The sequence below is a fragment of the Drosophila guanche genome, unplaced genomic scaffold, assembly GCF_900245975.1.
Source record: "Drosophila guanche unplaced genomic scaffold, DGUA_6, whole genome shotgun sequence".
Lineage (NCBI taxonomy): Eukaryota > Metazoa > Arthropoda > Insecta > Diptera > Drosophilidae > Drosophila > Drosophila guanche.
Genome location: NW_022995746.1, coordinates 3,078,401 through 3,099,363, shown reverse-complemented (window position 1 = coordinate 3,099,363; position 20,963 = coordinate 3,078,401). Strand labels below are relative to the sequence as shown.

Genomic DNA, 20,963 nt, shown 5'->3' with positions numbered 1-20,963 from the left:
AGACTGTTGAAAAAACTAAACATTGCCAAGACAGCCATCGATAGCAGCACGAGAACTATCGATACCAGCCAGCATTTTTTGGGCGGTGTTCGCATTTTGTTTTCCTTAATTTAATTGTTTACCGAGGCTTCCAAAAGCGTTGAAACAACCAGATATATAGACCCAAACAACATGAAACCCGTCGAGAAATGCATTCTGGGTGCTGTAATGCTTTGCTGCCTGCTGCAGACGGGTAAGTGCCATACGAGGGCGTAGCGAGTCACCTGCGTCTGCGTAAATGTTAAGTGCCATAAAATATTCTAATCAACTGATGTGCCCCACAGCTCAGGCCATCAAGTGTTGGGACTGCCGCAGCGACAGCGATCCCAAGTGCGGTGATCCCTTCGACAACAGCACACTGGCCATCACGGACTGCCAGCAGGCGCCAGAGCTGGAGCACCTGAAGGGTGTGCGGCCCACAATGTGTCGCAAGATTCGACAGAAGGTGCACGGCGAATGGCGTTACTTCCGCAGCTGTGCCTACATGGGAGAACCAGGCATCGAGGGCGACGAACGCTTCTGCCTGATGCGTACGGGCAGCTACAACATCTTCATGGAGTACTGCACCTGTAACAGCAAGGATGGCTGCAACGGCGCGGGGGTACCGCACCTCGGACTGTTCAGCGTTCTGGGCGGCACCCTGTTCGCCGTGCTTGTGGCGCAGCTACTGAGGCAATAGCCTCAGCCAACAGCAATAGCCTGAGCCATAGCCAAAACTAATGTGTAATTTTAAAGTGCCTTTTTCTCGAATCGAAAACAAACTTAAAAACTTGGAACTTGCTTCCGTCCATCTTTATTATCGCACATAACATTCCGTATAACTTAAGCTCAATTTTGGAATCTCTCCTGACTTTTCTGTCTCTTGTCTCTTTTATTTTTGTATGCAATCTTTTACAAAGAAATATTTTTAGTTTAAGAAATGTGTGGGCTGCACTTGCATAGTTTTGTATTGCAATGCCGCCACGCGACAAGTAGACCGTTTTTGTAATCCGAAATAAAAAGATTAAAATTTACACACAGATTGGGGAATTGCTCTGGGATTTGGGTAATGCTTTCCCTCCTCTATCACGGACCAATTACTTATTCACCACGCTCCCTCGGCTCACAGAGAGACAAGTGTTAGAAAGGGATAGAGTTTTCCCTGAGGTGAAGACCCTACTGCGGCTTAGCCACTCAGCTTAGAAGATTAAAAATCGCTTTTAGCTGAAGTCTAAAAATTAAATTGCATCTTAAACTGAGAGCCCTGCACTTGGATCCTCGAACCTGTACCAGCAGCCCTGATTCTCGCCATATATCCGTTGCCATCACGACTTCCATGCTCAGCCTTCTTGTCGTCTACACACTGATGGAATTTTGTAGTCTTGAGTGTGCCAAATATACGCCGCCCTACAAGCAGGAAGCAACTATAGGGTGGTCTCGTCATCGGCAACGTTCCTTGTCTTATTTCCTTAAATTTGCTTGTCGACGCCGAAGGTTGAGCGCACACTCTATTGTCGTTTCACTCACTCACACTTACAGCGAGAGCCCTTTCACTCGCACTCATTGACAGCACTGTTACGCTCCCTTATTTTGGTACACTCGTTTTGGCTGACTCTACCATTAACGACTCAGCATATACATAGATGAGTCAATTCCGCTCAGTGTGCGGGCAGCGTACCCCAGTCAGCTTCTATAGGTGCACACATGTATGTATGTGTCTAGTACTACGCTATCACAGCAGTCTGGATGCAACAAAATGGTGGCTGTAACTATTAGTCTCTGATATCCAGGCACGCAAGCAACTCCCGCATCAAGACGAACGGACAGGCAGACATGGCTTGACACGGTTGGAAAGGTTTCCTTTGCTACACCCACTTTCGAGCACAAATACAGTACTTTTACCCTATTTACTCTTCGAGTACCGGGTATACAAATTCGACAAAGCTCAGCGTCTCATAACGTTCCTCCTGTTTGCAGCCGAAATATTAAGGTTATCTTTTTGACCTATGAGTCTCTACTAATCGCGCCCCATCCAAATTCAAAGAATTTTGTATAAAAGTTGTATGATCTGAATTTTTAATACTTGTATAAAATCTGTTGTAAATAGTCAATTCGTCTTATAAGGCATACGTGTTCCGTATTGTACTTTTTGTCTATCGTTAGGTATGGAAATGTGACAAGCTCATATACAACATTTATGCAGCTTTTGTCATCTTTAAAGGGCTAATACATAAATACAAAAATGTGTGAAATTCACTAAAAAAACTTGTAAACTCGAACGGATTGTATAGATTACTACAATATAAACTTAACATTATTTTGGAATTACATCAAATAACATGCATTGTAACATAATTGATTTTGTTTTTCGAAAATGCAACAGTTGTCTGCCTACCGTGGTGTTCACCACGGTGTTCATATACAAGATAAAGGTGCCATTTAGATGTGTGGCGTGGTGTGGTGTGGTGTGGTGCATATATGGAGTATAAAATATATGCCTTTATGGCTTCATTTACTTAAAATTGGCTCTCTTCATGCGTTGTGGTCTTTGTTGTTACGTGTTCGCTTTCGCCGTTTGTTTTTTCGTGTGATATGCTCGTGATAACTGATTTTATTACTACAGAACTGGTGCTCGTCTCAGTCGTGTTGCTGTTTTCAAGAAAATGATTGAAAGCATTTAATATTGTTTATTATTTCTGTGTTTCTTCTTCGAGAGTACTCACTTCTTTGATGCCAAGTCCATTAAATTAGGTATGTTAATGTCAGGAATGTCCTTCATATTCACGGTGGTTGTGGCTTGATTCGTTTGCGTGCTAAGCACAGACAATCGACCTACGTTTGGAAAATTATATTTAGTTTAGTTAATCCTATGAATGCATAGTGAAGTATATATTTTAATTGATTAAAAAATATTACATAGGGCATGCAAAACCACTTAAAATTGTGTCAAGTTTGTAGAAAAAAAGGTAGTGGGGCAGCTTTAAAATGACAAGATTGGATTGGTTTATGTATCGGTTGTACAATTACTGTCGCATATCTAAAATCAAAGGGTAGATAAAATGTTAAGCATTCGGCTTATTTGTAATCAAAACGAAAAAACGAATAAAAGCCACATTGATCTTGACAATAAACAGAACAGAACAAGTGCAAATGTAATGCAAATTATATGAATATTTTTAAAAGAGAACAGACAGAAGCGGTGTTATGTGAAGTGAGCTCAGAAGTGGGAACACTCACCAACAGTTTCCTCCGTTGTAGTCGAACACAATGTGGTGGTTGTTGTATTTAAATGGTCGCGCACAGAGTCGACGGTGATGTCACCCATAGAGCTTGTGATTGTCTCGTTTGCACGGTTCGGTGAGTTGCTGTTGCAAATGCCATTAGTTAGGTGGAGACTACTGCCATCAGCGTTCAGCTCCAGCGGCCTAGCGCGTACCGTAGCCTGTGGTTGTTGTGTGCCTGTGGCAGTATTTGTAGGTTCTCTATTTGCCTCGGCATCCTTATCGCTTTCATCGCCTTCGTTTGCCTGCGAAGTGTTCTCGTTTTCCTCACTCTCTAAAGGTTCAACCTCCACCATGCCTGTGGGCTGCACCACTTTAGAAGTAGAGAGAGCGATGCGCTGCAGTTCCGATGAGGATATCATGTACAGAGCTTCCCCTCCATTGGTAAAGCATAGCGAAGAGATGCCGCTGTGATAATAAATAATATACATGGATGTCAGTTAGAATTTGAAAGAAAATAATGTAAGATTTCCTCTTACTTGATATCTTCACGTCGTACGGCAGCAGCATTCAATTGTCTCTTTAGCTCAGGGACTGATAAAACCATAATGTCGCCCATGTTGGTAAGACAAATCAGCGCCATCTCATGATACAAATCACTGCGGCCAGCAGCTGATGTAGCGCTCACATTTCCGACGCCATCGCCCTCGCCGTGGGAACGAACGGACTTTGTCGGACTGCCGGAATGAAGGCTTTGCAATAGTTCCGGCGATATGCGACAGCTGAATGATCCAAAGTGAATGCGACGAATGCGAGCCCCCTCGTTCGCTGTTAACTTGTATTTATTGATTGGCTTTAATTGCGGCAGCGAGAACACTTTGAATTGTTCCTCAGAGGCAATAAGTAGACGATGAGGCGGCGAACCGTTTTCTCCAGCATTCAATTGATCGACAGGGCTGCCTGTCTGATCAAAGATCGATATTCCAACGACAGGTGCACGATGCTTTAGCTGAATCTCCTTGGCAAGCTGCGCAGAAATACGTCGGGATGCCTGCGGTGTTGCATTTCCACTTGCTGGTGGCACTGTGGTTGCAGCGGTCTGCGCTGGTGGCAAGTGTAGAAGGAAAACAGAAACGGTGCTAGCATTTGTAGCTGACCACAAAGTCGGCGATGTTATGTTAACTGCAAATCAAATGTTCAATTAATATAGATAAGTGCATTACTGTTATATTTATTTAGAGTTCTCACCGTTGGTGACATAAGTTTTAGCAAACAGCAGACATCGCACCATGGAGCCCAAACCGTCGTCGGCGCAACGTGCTTCTATTTGCCTCTCAACAGGCCGAGCTTCCAGCTATAAGGAATTATTTATTAGTTATTTGATCTGTTATTTAAATTCATTCAAGTAAAACTTACCGTTGTGGGCACCTGGTTTGTTGGATTGGTTCGTGTAGATCGACCCTTTCGTAGCTTTCGAAATGATTCTCGCAATGATTTCTTGAATGATTTGCGGCGTGACAGTTGCTCGCCAGCTCCAGTTAGATCATTTGGATTTAATGTGCAGCGATGGAACACCGGCACAAAGTTCTTAAAGTCAAACAGTACTAGTCCATGTGCAGTTCCGCCGGACACAAGTCCCCAATTAGCTTCCAGAGCCATGCAAGTGATGCTGGCGGGTGGCAGAACTTGAAGTACACCCGTGATATTAACACCGTTTTCGGTCAAAGGCTCGGCGTTCTCCTCTAACAAATTGGGGCGCACATTTAGCTGATCGTGTCCCTTCCATATGAAACCATCGCGATCGCTGACCAAGTTCATAGAGTTATACTTTAAAGAACTTTGATCTTCGGCAGCAGTGTCGAAATCTGCTATAATAATTTGTCCAGCAGTACCACCCACAATTAGCTGACCCTTTTTGGTGCAAAATGCAATCTTCTTAACGGCCAAACGCGGATCATCAGAATAAGGATCAAACAAGCCTGCCTTACGAAATGGTGGCTCTCCCTCGTCAAGTTGCTCTGTACTTGTGTCTGCCGGTCCATCTTCTCGGTACTCATGCTCGTTGCCAAAAATGCCGGCCGTTTTAAAATTGTATATAGGCTTAAGCAGGACGCCAGTACAGTCCCAGAATTTCACCGATCCATCCTCGTGGCCAGTTAAAAGTATTTCGTATTCCTTCGCCACTTCATCTTCATCAGATTCAGCTGCATCGTCGGACAGTACGCCACCCGTGATGGGCCAGTCAATATTGCTGTAGTCGATGTCTTGTTCATCGCCCGCTCGCAAAATGCGTTCGTACACTGCCTGGGTGACTTGAGAGGCAAGATAGTTGCATGTCACAGCTGATGCATGCACTGAATGAAGGTAGGGTGCCTTGATGGCCAAAATATTCGGATCGGTGAGGTCATATGCACACAGCTCCTCTTCCAACAACACAATCAGCACTTCAACGCAGTCTGTTCCTGGCTTGTATGTTACAAAAAAGTCTATAACCTTGGATGTAAAGTCCAGACATAATTTGTGTCCATCGCTGACATGCACCGAAACGCAATTATGATCTCCATAGGCAGAACGTGGCATGCCACCGGAAAAGACAATCACTTCGTTGTCGCTAGAAATATGAAATAGAATTAATCTTCTCATTGTTTAAAAATGATAAATTGAACCTACCCTCTGTAGCCCTTGTAAAGGCGATTAATGCTCTTGCAAGGATCGGGTCCATATGGTACATAGTTTACATTTTGTGGCGGTTCTCCATTGTCTATGCTCCACGTTGCATACGAACCGTCCGCATGATACCAGCTAAATTCTGTGCCAGTTGCATTAACAGAAAGCCCCACGCTTTGACCATGTCCTGGTGCAATGTACGCGCGCTCCACGGAGGAAGTGTCCATGTCCCATAGCACGCATAGGCCACGATTGTAGGCAATTATGAGTTTGTTCAGTGCGTTTGGAATCTGACAAATTGACTCAATTGCACCTGGATTGAGCTTGTATGTCGGTGGCACTTGCTCAAGCACAACATCGTGATAGATGACTGGTTCTCGTATTGTAAAAGAACTTAAGTCGAGCTGATATATATTGCCACCCTCCGTTCCAATCCAAAGTACATCTTTATTCAGTGAACAGCACAGCGAGGAGACCTTCTTAAGTTTCCCGTCAAAGGGCAGAGTTTTGATGGGTACTAGTGTAGTGCCCACTGGTTCCCACAGGATTAGCTGATTAGCTGCTGTCAATGAGAGTATGCGTCCTGTGCCGTAAACCCATTCTAGCAGCTGTACATTTAGCTCTGCTGCCGAATTATTGACCAACGTATGCTGGGCATATAATTCCACACCGGGTTGTCCAAATACTTTAATGGCACCTGTTTGTGTGCCAATTGCCATGAGCTTTGCCACAGGATCGTATGCCAGAGCTGACGGTTTGTGGGGAAAGCCATGTTGTGCCGTCTAAAAATAACAAAAACAATAATATATTAGAAAATAAACATACAGTTCAAACTTTGTTATATACCCTTGATATTATAATAATTATTTATAATTATTGCCTGTCTGTTAGATAAGAGTTTCCAGCTCTTCGGAAGTCCTTAAAGTAGCTTAAAAGTCAGCAAAAGGGTTTATCTGGGATATACGGTAGGAAATTTGTACCTCTTAATGTACTAAGAATTTACTCTTGTAATGTATAGGTACATTGATGAATAATTTGGGTATATTACAAAACTAGACATTCTGTAGCTAGTTCTAAAAATGTTGAACCCATTTATGACCCAGTTACAGGTGCAGCATTTCCTTTTCCCTGGAATCTGATGTAGCTTGTTTTGAAATCTTATCAGTGGAAGATACCACGCCTATCTGCTCAAACAATAAATACGCTCGATATTTGGTTTTCCATAGGTATGTCCACACCATGTACATATGGGCAGCAGCACATAAAACAAACAAAGTTAATCTTATCAACTACTTCCTTCGAGGCACCGACTGGTGACTGCATGTTCATATGTATCTGCTATGATTTGTACTATGTGTAGAATTTTATTCTTAGGCTTGGCGAACGGCAATTTTTCTATATACCGCGCAACAATAGATTGATGACTAATATTTCTGTGCGTTGCAAAAGGATATTCGCCTACTCTATCTATATACAATGTATCTATGTATACGAGTATATATTTATTTTCATGCGTGTTTGTCAGCAAACATCGAGACTGAATTGTGAATGATGTCATTGAGACAAGTGTTGGAAAAACTTGATGACATCGACGATGGCATCTATATTTCAACCTTATTCTTTTTTTATATTTATTCAACTAGCTCAACAACAGGTAAAAGTGCTGGGAAAGCGTTAATCCAAAATGATGCAATTCGCTTGACCCACTTATCGAGGTCCGCTTAAGACAAGGCTTGGCGTTTCTAATGATTCAATTAGTTCTACCGTCATACGTACAGTACTCGCAAAGAGCTTTATCGTTCTACATACGATCTACATACATACATACATACATATACATATGGGCTAATGGACGCCGTATAGCAGACAATTTGGAATGATATATGACGATCACACAATGGAATAAGACAATTGACACACCCTAGCTGCGAAATAGCGTCCGAATTATTTCTTGTACATGAAGACCTTAATAAATCAACTCGATTGAAAATGATATGTTCAATAAAAATATTTGTAAGATATCTTAACAGTTGCCTTGGGCTTTAAAGTCTGCCATACTTCAAGGTGTTCAATGAAACTACATTTTGCGATAAGCACTGTTCTGTTGATATAAACTTAGCAATATTACAAACCTGCCTAAAGGTGAGTAAGACTTTTGAGGCTGGTAAGGGAAAAAGTGCCCTGCATGGCATATGTACGTACCTTACGATATGCAAAAAGATCCTTCTGCAGGCGCTGTCGTTCCGCTGTCGGCTGTTGACCCTTTCCTCGTATAAACTTTAACATTGTTGCACGACTTTTATTTGACGTAACACAATAACTATTTTTGCACTATTTATGAATTGAAAAACACTGAAATGAAATGAATAAAAAATTAGATTGATTCTGGCAGAGCTAGCACTAAAATAATCTAATTTTTGGAAGCAGGGCGTTGCTTTCTCATGAATAAGCCAGAAAAAAAAAACTATTAACTGAAGCGAGAACTTGATTTACAAGACTTGTTAAACAAGTTGTGTCGAGATTTTACATAGATGAATGTTTGTGGGCGGTTGAAACGTTGGCAAAGTTTGTATGTACAATGCATGTGTACACACGCATACACACATATGTATGTTCAACGATCAAGGAAGCCAAATAAAAGTAACGTACGAATATGTGGCAATGTGTTAGGAGGTACTAGAAAAGTATTACCCACGCATCTATTAAGCGACGGCTTGAAAAAAAGGTATGGCCACTTGCCCGCAGCTCTATGGTGGAAATGTACATTTGTGTTGGTGGTTACTGGTTATGGAAGTTAATGAACTCGCCATGCTGCGTTGAACAGAAGAAGTCAAGGGTCTGCGGTCGCCAGCGACTGATGAATAATTAACGGATCCGGCACTGATCAATTTCCTGAATATAACCTTGGGTAGCGGAGTGATGACCCAATTTCATATATGTATGCTTTAATTTGCCAGACAACTAAAAATTTGCCATTTTATGACAACAGAAATCACATTCTTTAGGGCCAGTTGCCTTGAACAGTCATTAGTTACTTTATGGGCACTATCTGCCAGGGTAGAACAACACACAACAACACTAAAAACGAAAGAAACCGCCTAGGTATACTCATGTCTGCAAGGGTGTTTGTGTGTGCGTGGCTGACTCACTGCATGCGAATATCCATGCATGTGTGTGTGATGTTTTTATGTACACTAGAAAATACAGTTTGTTTTGCATTGCATTTAGTTATGTTCAACAGTTGTTTATGCTTCTGTTCAGAAATTCAGAACATTTTATCCGCTAAAACGAAGGTTTTTTCAGTTGTTCACTAAAGAGGCATCGGTTTAGGAAGAAATGCTTTATTTTGTTGTCCCCTTGCACACACGTACACTCAACTGCATATGCACTGTATCGTAGCTATGTATAGATGTATGTACCGAAATATTACCGAAGACAAATAGATATGAATTCTTTTTGTTTTCTCTCGAACGTTGGCTTGGCACCTTTACTGTACATGTACACCTTTCTTAATTATTCGGTGGGTGGGTGGTTAAATTCTTTAGCGAACAGCGAACAAACAACAAAAACAAACACGACCGACATGACGCGACCGCGGAAAATCTATAAAGTATACCGTCGGACCCTCAGAAATATACCAAAATATACCTTTTCATAAAAAAATAATCCGTAAATATACCATAGTCTTAAATCATATTCATCGAGTTTGATGTTCTACTTGATATTACTAGCTTGCAAAGACTTTTAAACCTAACAAAATAACTTAATTCGATTGAAGAACTAATTTGGCTTTTTTAAAGAACTCATTTTTATTGGATTGTATACTTTATGACCTTATAGTTTACAAATTTGTATTTGAATTGTTTATTCAAATCACCTGCAGAAGGAAGCAAGTATGTAAATGTATGTAAATAATTAACACAGGCACATGTATGTTAACGGATAAGGGATTAAGGGATAGTTTAAACAGATGTGAAAAAGGTGGGAGCTTCGAAAAGTTCGTCCTCTTTTACCTGCTTGCCATACCTTGCGGTCACATGCCAAAGAGAGGATTAAGCCAGCAGATCCTCCCTTTTTTTCCTAATTTTTGGGTCTCAAATGTGCGCACAGAAATCCCACAGAAATATACCAAAAATTAATATACCGTTAACCTCTTTCGATATTTTTCGATACTCTTATGTGTTTTTTCGATTTTCAATTTATATCTATGCAGTATTTAATTTTCGCCAATAAATCGTAAATCGATCTATAGTGCCATTTTTGTTGGTTGCTAATTTTAAGGAGTATCCTTTGCATGGCTATGTATGAAATATGCAAGAACAGCAAGTATGGCTAGTGGTTTTGTGTAGTGTCGGTGTTTGGACCAAAATATTCGTCAGGAAAAAACTCCCCCTGAACTGAAGCATTCTCGGTTTCGGTTTCGGTTTCGCCTTCGATTTCGGCTTCGGTCTTTTCCAAATGAGCAATTAGCTCATCCAAACAATCCAGAGACTCTTCCTGGTCGGAGTGCGCGTGGCAGTGCACGTGATCCGAGGCCTGCTGGCCACAGCTTTGTTGCTGATCTGCTCTGTTGTAATTGCCATATAATTCGCGAAATGTTGTGCGGGTTAAATTAAACTCTCGCATGCCGAAACTCATCTTCGGGCCATCGTCCGCTGCGTCGCGACGTGCCGCCCTGCGTTCGTCGTGCTCCATTTGCTGGGCAGAGGAGCGCTCTCCACCTGGGACGAGTGTGGAGCTGTTTGCGCTGGAGGCTGACTTGCGGGAACGTTTGATGATTTGCCTGCACTTGTTGGTAATTCCTCCAACGATTTCGGATACCAGGGCAACTCCGCCCAGAAAGTAGCCGAGTGCCATGAGCAGAAACATTCCCTCCGTGTCCGCCGTGGTCAGCTGTCGCTCCTCCTGAATGATTTCTCGCAGTGAGCTGGACGAACTGGCCTGCAGCAAGCGCCCCGAGGTAGAACGCTGCATGACCCAGCTCACCTCATTGTTGATTTTGCTAACAAGTCCACTCTGCTGGGCCAGCAAAATCATAGAGTCGATTTTTCGCTTGTACACGGACTCTCGAGGAAAAAGAAAACCAATTTGGAAGAGAGCGAAACACTCTTCGCTCAGATGAAGTGCCGAACGCCGAGATATGTTTCTGTTTGAAAAATCAAATGGACAAATCATTGGCACAAAGTAATAGTTCTTACTCATCCGAGAAATTCGATTGAACCAGATATTCCAGCTGTGCTTTTGAGCCAAGAAATGCGTAATTCCAAAAGAAACTTTGTGTGACATTTCCAATTCCTTCTTCCAGACTGCCGACGAACTCCATTTTCCTGTAAAGCCGTGCCGTGGGCATGTGTGTGGAGTTTTGGAACCAAGTCTCCCAACCGCCATTGTCTAACGTGAACAAAAATGTAAACCATTTGCGAACTGTTACGGATTGTTCATCGACTCACCCAACGTGCCAACACGAAAGAAGAGTCCCAGCAAATCCAAGACGGAGTCAACCGTGTCCGGAAATGCTGGCAGGGTCACAAACGCTATGATCGATCCGGTGTAGCAGGATGTAATAATTATCGTGAAGAGCCAATAGGAGCCGATAAGCAGACGCGTGGAGATCTTCTGGGTGTTGCCCCACGAGTATTTTCCGGTGAAGGTAAAAGCATTTGTGAACATGCCAAAGACATACCAAAACATATTTTCCACCTCTCCCCAGTTGCCCAGCAAGTGGCTGAGTGTCAAGCGGTCGGTGAACACAATTGGAACGATGGCGCCCAAGTACACGCAAATAAGAGCCACCCAAACTGGCCACTGGAATGGGCCCATGATAGCCCGATACTTTGGCAGCGCCTTGGACGCGAGTGTTATGAAAGCGGCACAATCCCGCGAATGTCCCACCGACATGTCCGTCTCCCGCAGGCGGTCCTCAGTGACATAAATACCGGACATGCCAATGTCCACTGACCTTTGGACAATCTCCGTCTGGATGCTGTCAATTATGCTGCGAGTATCGGACACTCGAGCAGTCTCGGAGATATCCACCGAGAAGTTCAGACGCTTTGAAATCATATTCAACAAACGCATCTCTATGCCGTCCCAGCGCAGCTGCATCATGCCCGACGAGTCCAGAGTGCGTATGCGAAAGATGAAGGGCGGCTGATTGGCAGCCGACACTTGAAATCGATGGCCAGCAAAGCCAGCTTGGAATTTCGGAGGAAAGAGATTAATGTGCGGTCGCGATAGAGCGCCTTTTATCCAGCTGGTGAGCACAACGGGTGTATTCGAGCCGAGACCATCTGAGTAGAGCTTGTGGGTGTACAGCACATAAGGACGCTCCTGCGACAGAGGAGAGGGAACATCTTCAGGAAGAAATTCGTAGCTATAATCTCTTGTTACTCACACGCAATGGATCGGCCATCAGTGACTCTCCAATAACCAGCAAATTCACAATATTTGAAGACAACTCGGAGGACAAAAAGTCACGGAGTTTCCACTGCGTTGAACGTGAGACGAGCACCACGCGGCTTTCAGTTTGTGGCCCCAAAATCTTACGTGCCATCAGCGGATCCGACAGAAACAGAATGTAGCTCTTGCAACTGCTGTCGATGTGACTGGTAAAGTGTGGATTTTCGGCCTCATAGCGATCATTGATTTCGCCATGATAAAACGTAGTGGGAATTGTCTGCAAAATGTCGCTGAATTCGATTTGCTCAGTGCTTTTTGCACTTACTAACCTTGAAGAGAGTCTCCAGCACCAGTCCATCTGATTTTTCCACTAAAGCATCGTAATATATAACCGGTGGACACTTGCCCAAGTACTCCTGTGTTATTTTATTGACAAGCGACACAAGAGAGTTGATCTGATCCAATCTGTGGGAATTGATGTTAAAATTGTTGGCCAGCAGCTCGCCGCGTGGCTTTGGATTGCCATGAAAAGTGGGATCAACGCGACGTCGCAGACGCTTTTGATTTAATTTACGGAAACCACAACCCTGTCCATAGATTTCTTCGTTTAAGCCATAACGTTGGATAAGTCGCCTGCTGACACAAGCATCAGATAATGCATTTATCTCTGCAAATTGGCTGGAGAACAATGCCAGCAGCACTAGCCACTGCGTCCACATGGTGGCTACGTTTAGGCAAGGACTTGATTGAAATGCCTGCAATGTGCCACAAGCTAGCAGCTTTTATACACGCGCTCGAGTGTTCCCCAGCACGCTAGGGGTCAGCACCTCATCAAAATTACACACAATTTCTGGATATCAATTGTGGCACCTGCGGCCGAGCTTCGCTTATCAGCAAGAAGTCGATGGCGCGCAGTGGTTAATTACGATTTAAATATTTAACTTTATTATAGACATGCAACGTACATTCATACATTCATATATGTAGGTGTAGCTTTTTACAAACATTAGCACAAAATACTTAATTCACTCGTTTCAACAGAATTGTTTCCTACATTGCGCCCTGCCAGGAAGAGTTTTGCTACTTTGTATTATTTATTTTCGTTTTGAATTATTGCATTTCGAATCCCATTAATACTTTCGCATAATTATAGCTTACATTCGATTGGCTTCCACGTTGGTTCATGCAGGCAGCGGCTAAGTATTGGCAATCATTGTGGTTCTTATCTATTTATAGTCGCTCCCAGTTAGCGCTTGCTCCTTGACTTCTTGCAGTTGTTCCAGTTGCTCCATTAGTTAACGTATTTATTATCCATTACCAAAGACTAAACAAATTCAAAAGGATGTGCATGATGTTAAAGCAGAATGCTGCTGGTGTATGACTTAAATGCTAATATTATATTCTGCTCTGCACTGCGTTTAACTCTAAAAGTCTGATACTGCCACCACTGCTCCTGGTAGTGGTACTAAATACTTAGTTTTAGTCAAATGTAGTGAATGTTTTTATTTCAAAAATATGCGTAGAAGAACTTAAATATATTTAGAGGCAAAACATCATGGAAAAGAGTTTGGACATAGTAAATGATTTCGAAGAGGATTGTGCACGTCTAATACATACATAAATTCAGCTGTAAATATTTATCACAAGTTAAATGAAAATACATTAGCCTAACCACTACGTTTGCAACTTATTAATATTAGTTCTTAATTAAACTACAGTTTTATTCCTAATTGTTTTTCATGTAGTACTCCAGGGTGCATGGAGATACTTTATAAGTAGCAATCTATAGGAATATATCGAGTGTGTAAGCGGGTATAAATAATTTGTAGTAACATGCTCCAAAAAGAATTAACTATGATCTCTCGCTGAACAACAATTAGCTAAAGTATTAAAGTAAATGAAACGATTTTGAACGAGTGAATTTCGTATTTTGCGCTACCTAAGTATGACCACCAGTGTGGCCTCTTGTGCCTGCTGTTAGTCTATGGATCTCGAAGAACAGATGCTCGATGCTAGGGCAAAGTCTTACGCCGCTGCCGGTTCCTCAACATTATTGTCATTATCGATGCGCGATGAGCGTATGCCCGACTTGCCAGTCCAAGGATAAATGTCTGGGCAGGGCTGACAAGTCTTCATGTAGCGTACGCCAGATTTATGCCACAGATTGCACACTTTTGGATTGTTGCAGCGCTTCGGCCGGTCCTAAGATTAGAGAGAGAAAATATATATTTAAGCCTTCAAGTGGAATGCCTTCAAGTGCATTCTTACCGAATAATCGCACTGAAACGGTTGGAAGGAGTTAATGCGTGATATGGGCGTTGGATCCCGCACCCATTGCAGTGCCTGCCAGTTGGTTAGGATCCACACATCGGGCATGGCATTGATGGCATCCAGGAACTTAATGAAGCCTTCTTTGTGGTGGGGCTGCGTAAACCAGGCTGCATGGTAGAACAGTCCGAAAGGTGCTCTACAGGTAATTAAATGTATTCATTTGTTGTCCAGTTTCTAACTATTTTGTCTCTCCTTACCTGTTCGTGGTGTAGTGCCGCTCAAAGTTCTTCATAATCATTTTTGTAACACCCTCCGCATCACTGGGATTTGAGCAGGCGTCGCCCATGGAGCAACGGCCACCGTTCAGGTCCTGCCACATGACCATGGGCACTTGCCACACGCCTGGATACGAGCGCGTTGGGCAGGGTGGAATCATGCAATCGTGAAAGATCTTGTAGTCGAGAGTGTATGGCCAGGAAGGTGGTCGATTTTCATAGACAGGCATGGAGGAGTCGTATGTGAAGTTGGAGTCGTACAGCATTTTGTACATTTTGTTGCCGCCCACCGAGAGGAAGGGCGCCCGCATGCCCCTGACATCGGATAACTTGACGCCGCCATAAGCCGCGAGTATTTCCCGCTGGCCAGCAATTTCACGTGTCCACTTTTTCTGCGAGAATTGCTCGCCAAAACTGTGACTGTGGATATATCAATTTGTTGTTAGAATAGCGTATAAGCGTAACTGGTTTAGCTTATGTTTAGCTGAGCGATGTATTTGGTGTGGATATTTGTGCGTTTTGTGATAGAAATATTTTTCACTAGCTACTTCCTTGCTGCATTTCCATTTCCTCTGTTGTGTGTGCTGTGTTCTGTCTGTTGTGTGTTGTGTCTGTACTTACGAAACTGTGTGGGATGCCATTTCATGTCCATCGGCGTACAGATTTTGCACCTGGCTGTAATCAGTCCACTCATGGGAGACGTAAAACGTGGCCGTGATGGGGCAACCATTGGGATTGACGCGCCCCTTCTCAAACAGATCCGTGTACAATTGCTTATTCAAATCATTCACAGAATCATCGAAGGTCAATAGAACTATTTGGGGTATGCTTTCAGCGGGTAGCTCGGCTAGTAAATGAACGATAATGGAACGATGCAAAAATGCAAAATAGCAAATAAAATGGAGTTTTCATTCCCAGTAAAAGAAAATAAAGATAAGCAAAAGTAGGAAAAATAGATGCAGAGACTTGATTGATGCAGTGGCCTTTGTTGATTTGATGTTGATTTGTTTGTCGAGGATGGCACCAACTTACGAAACAGTGTGCGAGGCCATTTCATGTCCATCTGAGTACAGATCCTGCACCATGCCATAGTCCGTCCACTCGTGGGACAAATAAAACGTTGCACGCCAAGGACACCCATTGGGGTTCTTTCGCGTTTTGTTATTGAAAAGCTCCGCGTAGATATCAATGTTAATCGGGTTGACTGCATCGTCGAATGTAATCAATACAATTTGTGGTGTCTCCGTTACATTTAGGCCGCCTACACACATATTATTTTTGCAATGCATTTGTTATTACGCACGAGAACTCGTAGCCTGCTCGACATTGGTTTGGTCCCTCAGCTAAAACTGCCCACTTACCAGGTATGTCCCGACCACCACAATAACAGTCTGGCAGTAGGCACACATCCTTGCGGCACTTGGCTGCCGTCTTGTCGGGCGTGGGCTGTGGGTAGATGGGATCCGGTCGTGTTGGTGGATATCTATAAATATCCACAAACTCTTGAGCCTTAGAGACAATAGTGCCGGACGGCTTAAGCGTGGGACGTGTGCGGCTGTAATTAAATTCCTTTATTAACAATATAATTTCATTCACTCCCCAAAGTTTTACTCACGGTGGATGCGTTCCCCGATTGGCTGTGGGCACAACATCCCGATCCTGACTGGCATAAATGGCGCCGCCTCGGTTTCTATTGTTGTTTCTAGGCATAATTCAATGAAATTATATTTTAAGCAAAGTTAAAAGTTATCTCTACTCAGTGACTTAGCTACAAGTTTGTGCTACACAAATAGGCAAGAGATACGAGTACATATTCGATTAGTTTTGTACCGACTTATAAATACATCCACTTGAATGAGGGTTAGTGTTTATTTCAAAATGAGCTTCATTTACCGAGAATCCAACACCAACAGAACCGCAATAAAAAGTACAATTTGATCAGCCAATTATTATACAGTGAGAACCAAAAAGTTGTATTGTTTTGTTGTATACTTATGTGTCACGTGTTGGCTTGGTTTTGGGTTTGAAATCTAAGCTGAGGAAAGACGAAGAAGTTGTGAGAGATCTTGATACTTTTCGCAGGGGCAACTGGGCGGCGATCACATAAGTCCTTACTAAATTAAAGCTGGGTAAAATGTGCGAATTAAGACTGTGTACTGGGTCAAGATCGAGCTTAGAGTTCTACTTCTTAGTTCTCACATTTTTGTGATGCAAAATTCACATTTTAATGCTCCAATTTATTATGTTTAAAACTATTAACCACTGAAGGCATTTACGATAAGAATTCGGCCACCACCAGTGTTTGCCGTGTTCAGTTTTTAGATATTGTTGCACCATTTTACACAGCAGCTACAATTTAGTAAGTACTTCTACGATAACAAACTAACATTGCACTGAGTCAGCGAGCGATTAGAGTGATCAAAACATTTGTTTTCAACATTTGACTAAGTGGAAATGGTCAACATTCAACATCAACCAAGTACGAATAGAGGAGATATTAGAGGATTGGGTGTACGTTTGGGTGGGTGAGGGGGTAATGAGAGACTAGAGAAAGCTTTAGAACATCCCAACGGGCTGCAGTTGTTGCTGTTCAGCACAGTACAGTGTTGTTGGTTCGGTACAGTACAGTGTGAAGGGGTTTTGGTTTGGTGTTCAAAAAACGAAATTACTGTGAATCTAATAGAGAGAATAGAGAGCTATGGGTAAGATATAGGTAGAGAGAGAGAGAGAGAGAGAGAGTGATGATCGACTGAACTAAGGTAGCAATCGGGTACGAGTATCTATACCTTGAGGGAATTTCGTTGCATTTGGCGCTCAATGTGCTATCAGAGCACTTTACAGACGCTGCTGCTGCGGCGGCATTGTTGTTGCTGTTGTGCTGCTGCTGCTGCTGCTGCTGCTGCTGCTGTTGGTTCTTAGTGTTGGGTGAGAATCCAAATTGGAACTTATTTGCTTTAGCAGCCGCTGTGGAGGAGGTGGAGGTAGTGGAGGAGCCTGAGCTGGACGATTGGGCGGCAGCAGCGGCTATCGATGATCTTATGACATTGTTCACCCTCGAGGCGCGCGCAGTTGGCATTGCAAACGTGGAGGAGGAGGAGGAGGAGGAGGAGGAGTAGGAGGGTGTGTCTGTAGCAGTAGCAGTTGTTGGTGAAACTGTTGTTGAGGTTGTTGAGGGATTACTAAAATCGGGAGTGGTGGTGGTGGTGCTAGGGGAATATCTAACTGCAGTTGGAGTTGGGTTGGTGGGTTCGGTGCTAAAAGTGGCGGAGGAATAGGAATAAGCTTTGGATTGGCTTGCTCCCAAAGTGGGGCGTATACTGGGAGACGCAATGGGCGTGGTGCTGGGACGCAGCGTAGTCGTTGTGGTTGTAATCGTCGTACGCCCCGTGGGCACATAAAGTTGCTTAATTTCATCAACGGCTGCCTTTATTTCCGGCAGCGAATATTCATCAACGAATCGGGAGGTGCCACTCTCATCGCTGTTGCTGTTGCTGTTGCTGTTGCTATCGCTGCCAGCGAGAAACTGCTTCAGTTGCTCCAGAACATTCACAGCACGAAACTTTTGGACCCGCCCATTGCCGGTGGTTAGGTAGCCAGCATTCTGGAGACTATCCGCCAAAGTACTCTCCGCCGTTTGCTGGCGATATTTGTTGGAGTAGAGAAACTTGACAGTTGGACGATCTGTTATGGTCACCACATGCTCCGTGGAGCTGGATGCCGTTGCTGTTCCCATTTCTTCGATGCTATTTTGGTGCCTCCTCACTTCTACTTGCTGATGGCCAATCAATGCCTCGGCTCGCGGACCATCCGATACGCTGGCCTCATTTTCTATTTGTTTGCGTTTGAACAACTTTACGTGCTTTGCTGTTACATTTTGTGTGGCAAAATTGTTTGAGTCCTTGGCCTGTATGGCCGCCTTGTATGACTCGTACTTTGCGTGTGGCTGCAATGTGGATTCGGCGGAAGACGAGCGCAGTTTGGCGGCTATGCGGACACGTTTAGTGTACTGATTGGCCTCAAAGTTGCTGCTGGGTAGCCTTAGCCGGGGTGCATAGGTCGTGGGCTCGTCCACGCTCTCCGCTAAATTGTCAAGTGTGGCCACTGTGTAGCGAGATCGACCACGAGGACGCACTGGAGCCTGGGAGACACGTAAGGGCGATGAAGCTACCACCGTGGACATGGTCGTGGCTGGAGTTGTGGTTGTCGTTGGGGTTGTCGTCGTTGGAGCTGCCTTGGTGGTGCTGCGCAGCATACTTGACACCGTTCTCTGCGGACTAAAGGTGCTCAAGATGGCATCGCTGATGCTAAAGTTTCGCACATTTCCCGTGGCCATGGTGGCCAGCACATCCGCGCTGATATTCTTGGGGCCTAAACCCGCCACAAACAGATTCTTGGGCGGTTTCTGTGTGGTCTGCAGGAATGGCGGTGAGGCTGGGGAGTTTGTGTAACGCGGTCTGGCTGTCGTGCGCAGCATCATGTTCGAGTGCTGACGCTCCTCCTGCAGCAGATTCTCCAGACTCTTGTAGGGGGAAACGAAACGCATGGCGGGATTGGCAGTGGCGCGGTTTAGGTTATCCTTAAAGTGATTGGCGCGATTGGTGCTGCGTTGTCCTGGGGATATGTACCGCTCGGTGCTTGGCATGCCCTGAGACTTTGGCGTTGTTGAGGTGCTTCTTAGAGTGCTGCTGGACTCCACACTATCGCTCCAGCTGTCAGCTGTTGCAGTGGTTGCTGCTGTCGTGCTGCTTGCCTTGGTATAAGCTTGAATGGTGGGTCGTCCATTGCGCCAAATGCGCAGAGGTGGCGCATAGGTTGTGGGCACAATATCCACATCGCTGGGCTTGGTAGATGGAACTGTAGTTGTGCTCGTAGAAGTACTTGCTGGCAGATCAGTGGCATCCTCAGCGCGCAGGCTAAACCCATACGATCCACGCTGCAGGCTATATTGAAGAGCTTTACTGAGCGTCGTGCCGGGTGTGGTGCTTGAGCTGTCCAATAGCTCAATGGAGGATACCGCCTCGCTCGCAGGAGCCCTAAAGCTCTGCGGTTCCACATCGGATGTGATGTAGCTCTGATACGCACCTTCCGCGCCCCTAAATGGCAATTGTTTATGCAACTGCTGGTAGCTCGTCTTCACGGGCTTATTTGGCACCGCGTGCAGCAGATTGCCGCGCGGACTTGTGCCGTAAGCGGCGCTGTTAATGAAATCTAGAAACTTGGGCGAGGTGCTGGTCTCAAAGGAGCGACTGCTCGGTGCCTCGGCCGTCTGCACGTGGACATTCTGACTCTCATCGAAGACGGTTTCCGAATTTTCCAACTGACTGCTGGAACTGTCCACCACCAGAGGCCCTTGCGTCGTGGTCGTGGGTTGAGCAACTGAGGGATAAACATGAGTTTGCAGTTGGAGTTGGGAGTGGGTCTGGTTATGGTTCTGGTTCTGAACTGAATGTTGATTATGGAATTTATCTGGAGTGTGGCTGTTGGCCACAAAGCTAACCAGCGACTTGGCCAGGCTGTGGAGCTTCGATTTGAGAAAGGGATTGGAGCTATAAGTCGAAGGATGGTATGTTGGAGGAGATATTGTTGTGGTGCTGGTGGTGGTCGTTGGTGGCTGTGTAGTGTTTGTTGTTGTCTTTGTCTTTGATTTGTTTATAGCTTGTTGCTTATAGATTTTATTTGCATGCGCTTTCGAGCTGTTGAAGAGACGTGTAGTTGTAATAAGTAATCACATAAGTTAGTAACTTAGTTGCTATGCGAAACCCTAACATTATCGATCGACATCGACTCCCTATCCTTTTCGGTTCTCAGAATTTCACTTTTCATCCTCGACTGGTAATGGATTCTGCAATATTATCTATAAATTCATGCTCATGCATTATCTTATGGTATAAACATGCAATGAATATGAGAACGCATTTTAATCACATTACAACAGAAAAACATAAAGATCAGAGAGCCAGAGAGCGAGAGAGAGACACAGCCAGCAGTGGAGGATGTCTCCCGATTTCGGGAGCAGCTTTGGCAGATAAATGTTCTGCAGAGTGTGTGTGTGTGTGTTGTGAGCCGATTTTGCAAGCTTTTCGTGTGTGTGTGTGTGTGTGTGATGGCTATG

At 44.2% G+C, this 20,963-nt stretch overlaps 4 protein-coding genes across 17 annotated transcripts in view; 1 reads left to right on the top strand and 3 right to left on the bottom strand.

Moving 5' to 3' along the window:
- Positions 1–47: 47 nt before the first annotated feature.
- LOC117581817 lies at positions 48–865 on the top strand. Its single transcript, XM_034269261.1, has 2 exons — positions 48–232; positions 324–865. Exons 1-2 carry the CDS (start codon positions 172–174, stop codon positions 716–718), a joined length of 456 nt encoding a protein of 151 aa, XP_034125152.1. The 5' UTR covers positions 48–171; the 3' UTR covers positions 719–865.
- A 1,212-nt stretch (positions 866–2,077) lies between these two features.
- On the bottom strand, positions 2,078–9,501 carry LOC117581874 (protein lethal(2) giant larvae). Of its 5 annotated transcripts, none has more exons than XM_034269338.1 (9): positions 9,326–9,501; positions 8,109–8,258; positions 5,910–6,688; positions 4,656–5,850; positions 4,488–4,593; positions 3,779–4,421; positions 3,256–3,707; positions 2,742–2,850; positions 2,535–2,667 (listed from the first exon to the last, which is right to left on the bottom strand). In XM_034269338.1, the coding sequence occupies exons 2-9, from the start codon at positions 8,190–8,192 to the stop codon at positions 2,535–2,537; spliced, it is 3,501 nt and encodes a 1,166-aa protein (XP_034125229.1). In that variant the 5' UTR covers positions 8,193–8,258; positions 9,326–9,501. The 5 variants fall into 5 exon arrangements, 4 of the variants coding, with proteins under 4 accessions (XP_034125231.1, XP_034125229.1, XP_034125228.1 ...); XM_034269337.1 differs by having other exon boundaries at positions 9,337–9,501; XM_034269339.1 differs by having other exon boundaries at positions 9,392–9,500.
- Positions 9,502–10,223: 722 nt separating this feature from the next.
- Positions 10,224–13,024, bottom strand: LOC117582215 (ionotropic receptor 21a). Its single transcript, XM_034269822.1, has 6 exons — positions 12,635–13,024; positions 12,301–12,582; positions 11,357–12,236; positions 11,105–11,297; positions 10,343–11,052; positions 10,224–10,297 (listed from the first exon to the last, which is right to left on the bottom strand). Exons 1-6 carry the CDS (start codon positions 13,022–13,024, stop codon positions 10,239–10,241), a joined length of 2,514 nt encoding a protein of 837 aa, XP_034125713.1. The 3' UTR covers positions 10,224–10,238.
- Positions 13,025–13,223: 199 nt separating this feature from the next.
- Positions 13,224–20,963, bottom strand: part of LOC117581739 (mucin-5AC) — a 33,130-nt gene continuing 25,390 nt past the window's right edge. For 4 of the 10 annotated variants that reach the window (XM_034269125.1, XM_034269127.1, XM_034269129.1 and 1 more), the window contains 6 exons: positions 16,467–16,553; positions 16,213–16,406; positions 15,473–15,698; positions 14,834–15,271; positions 14,574–14,772; positions 13,224–14,507 (listed from right to left, as the gene is read on the bottom strand). In XM_034269125.1, the coding sequence (XP_034125016.1) occupies positions 14,331–14,507; positions 14,574–14,772; positions 14,834–15,271; positions 15,473–15,698; positions 16,213–16,406; positions 16,467–16,553 (1,321 nt within the window). In that variant the 3' untranslated portion in view covers positions 13,224–14,330. Of the gene's footprint in view, positions 14,508–14,573; positions 14,773–14,833; positions 15,272–15,472; positions 15,699–15,883; positions 16,113–16,212; positions 16,407–16,466; positions 16,554–17,637; positions 20,545–20,963 lie in introns of all 10 variants that reach the window. The other 6 variants (XM_034269123.1, XM_034269121.1, XM_034269126.1 and 3 more) reach the window with 3 other exon arrangements.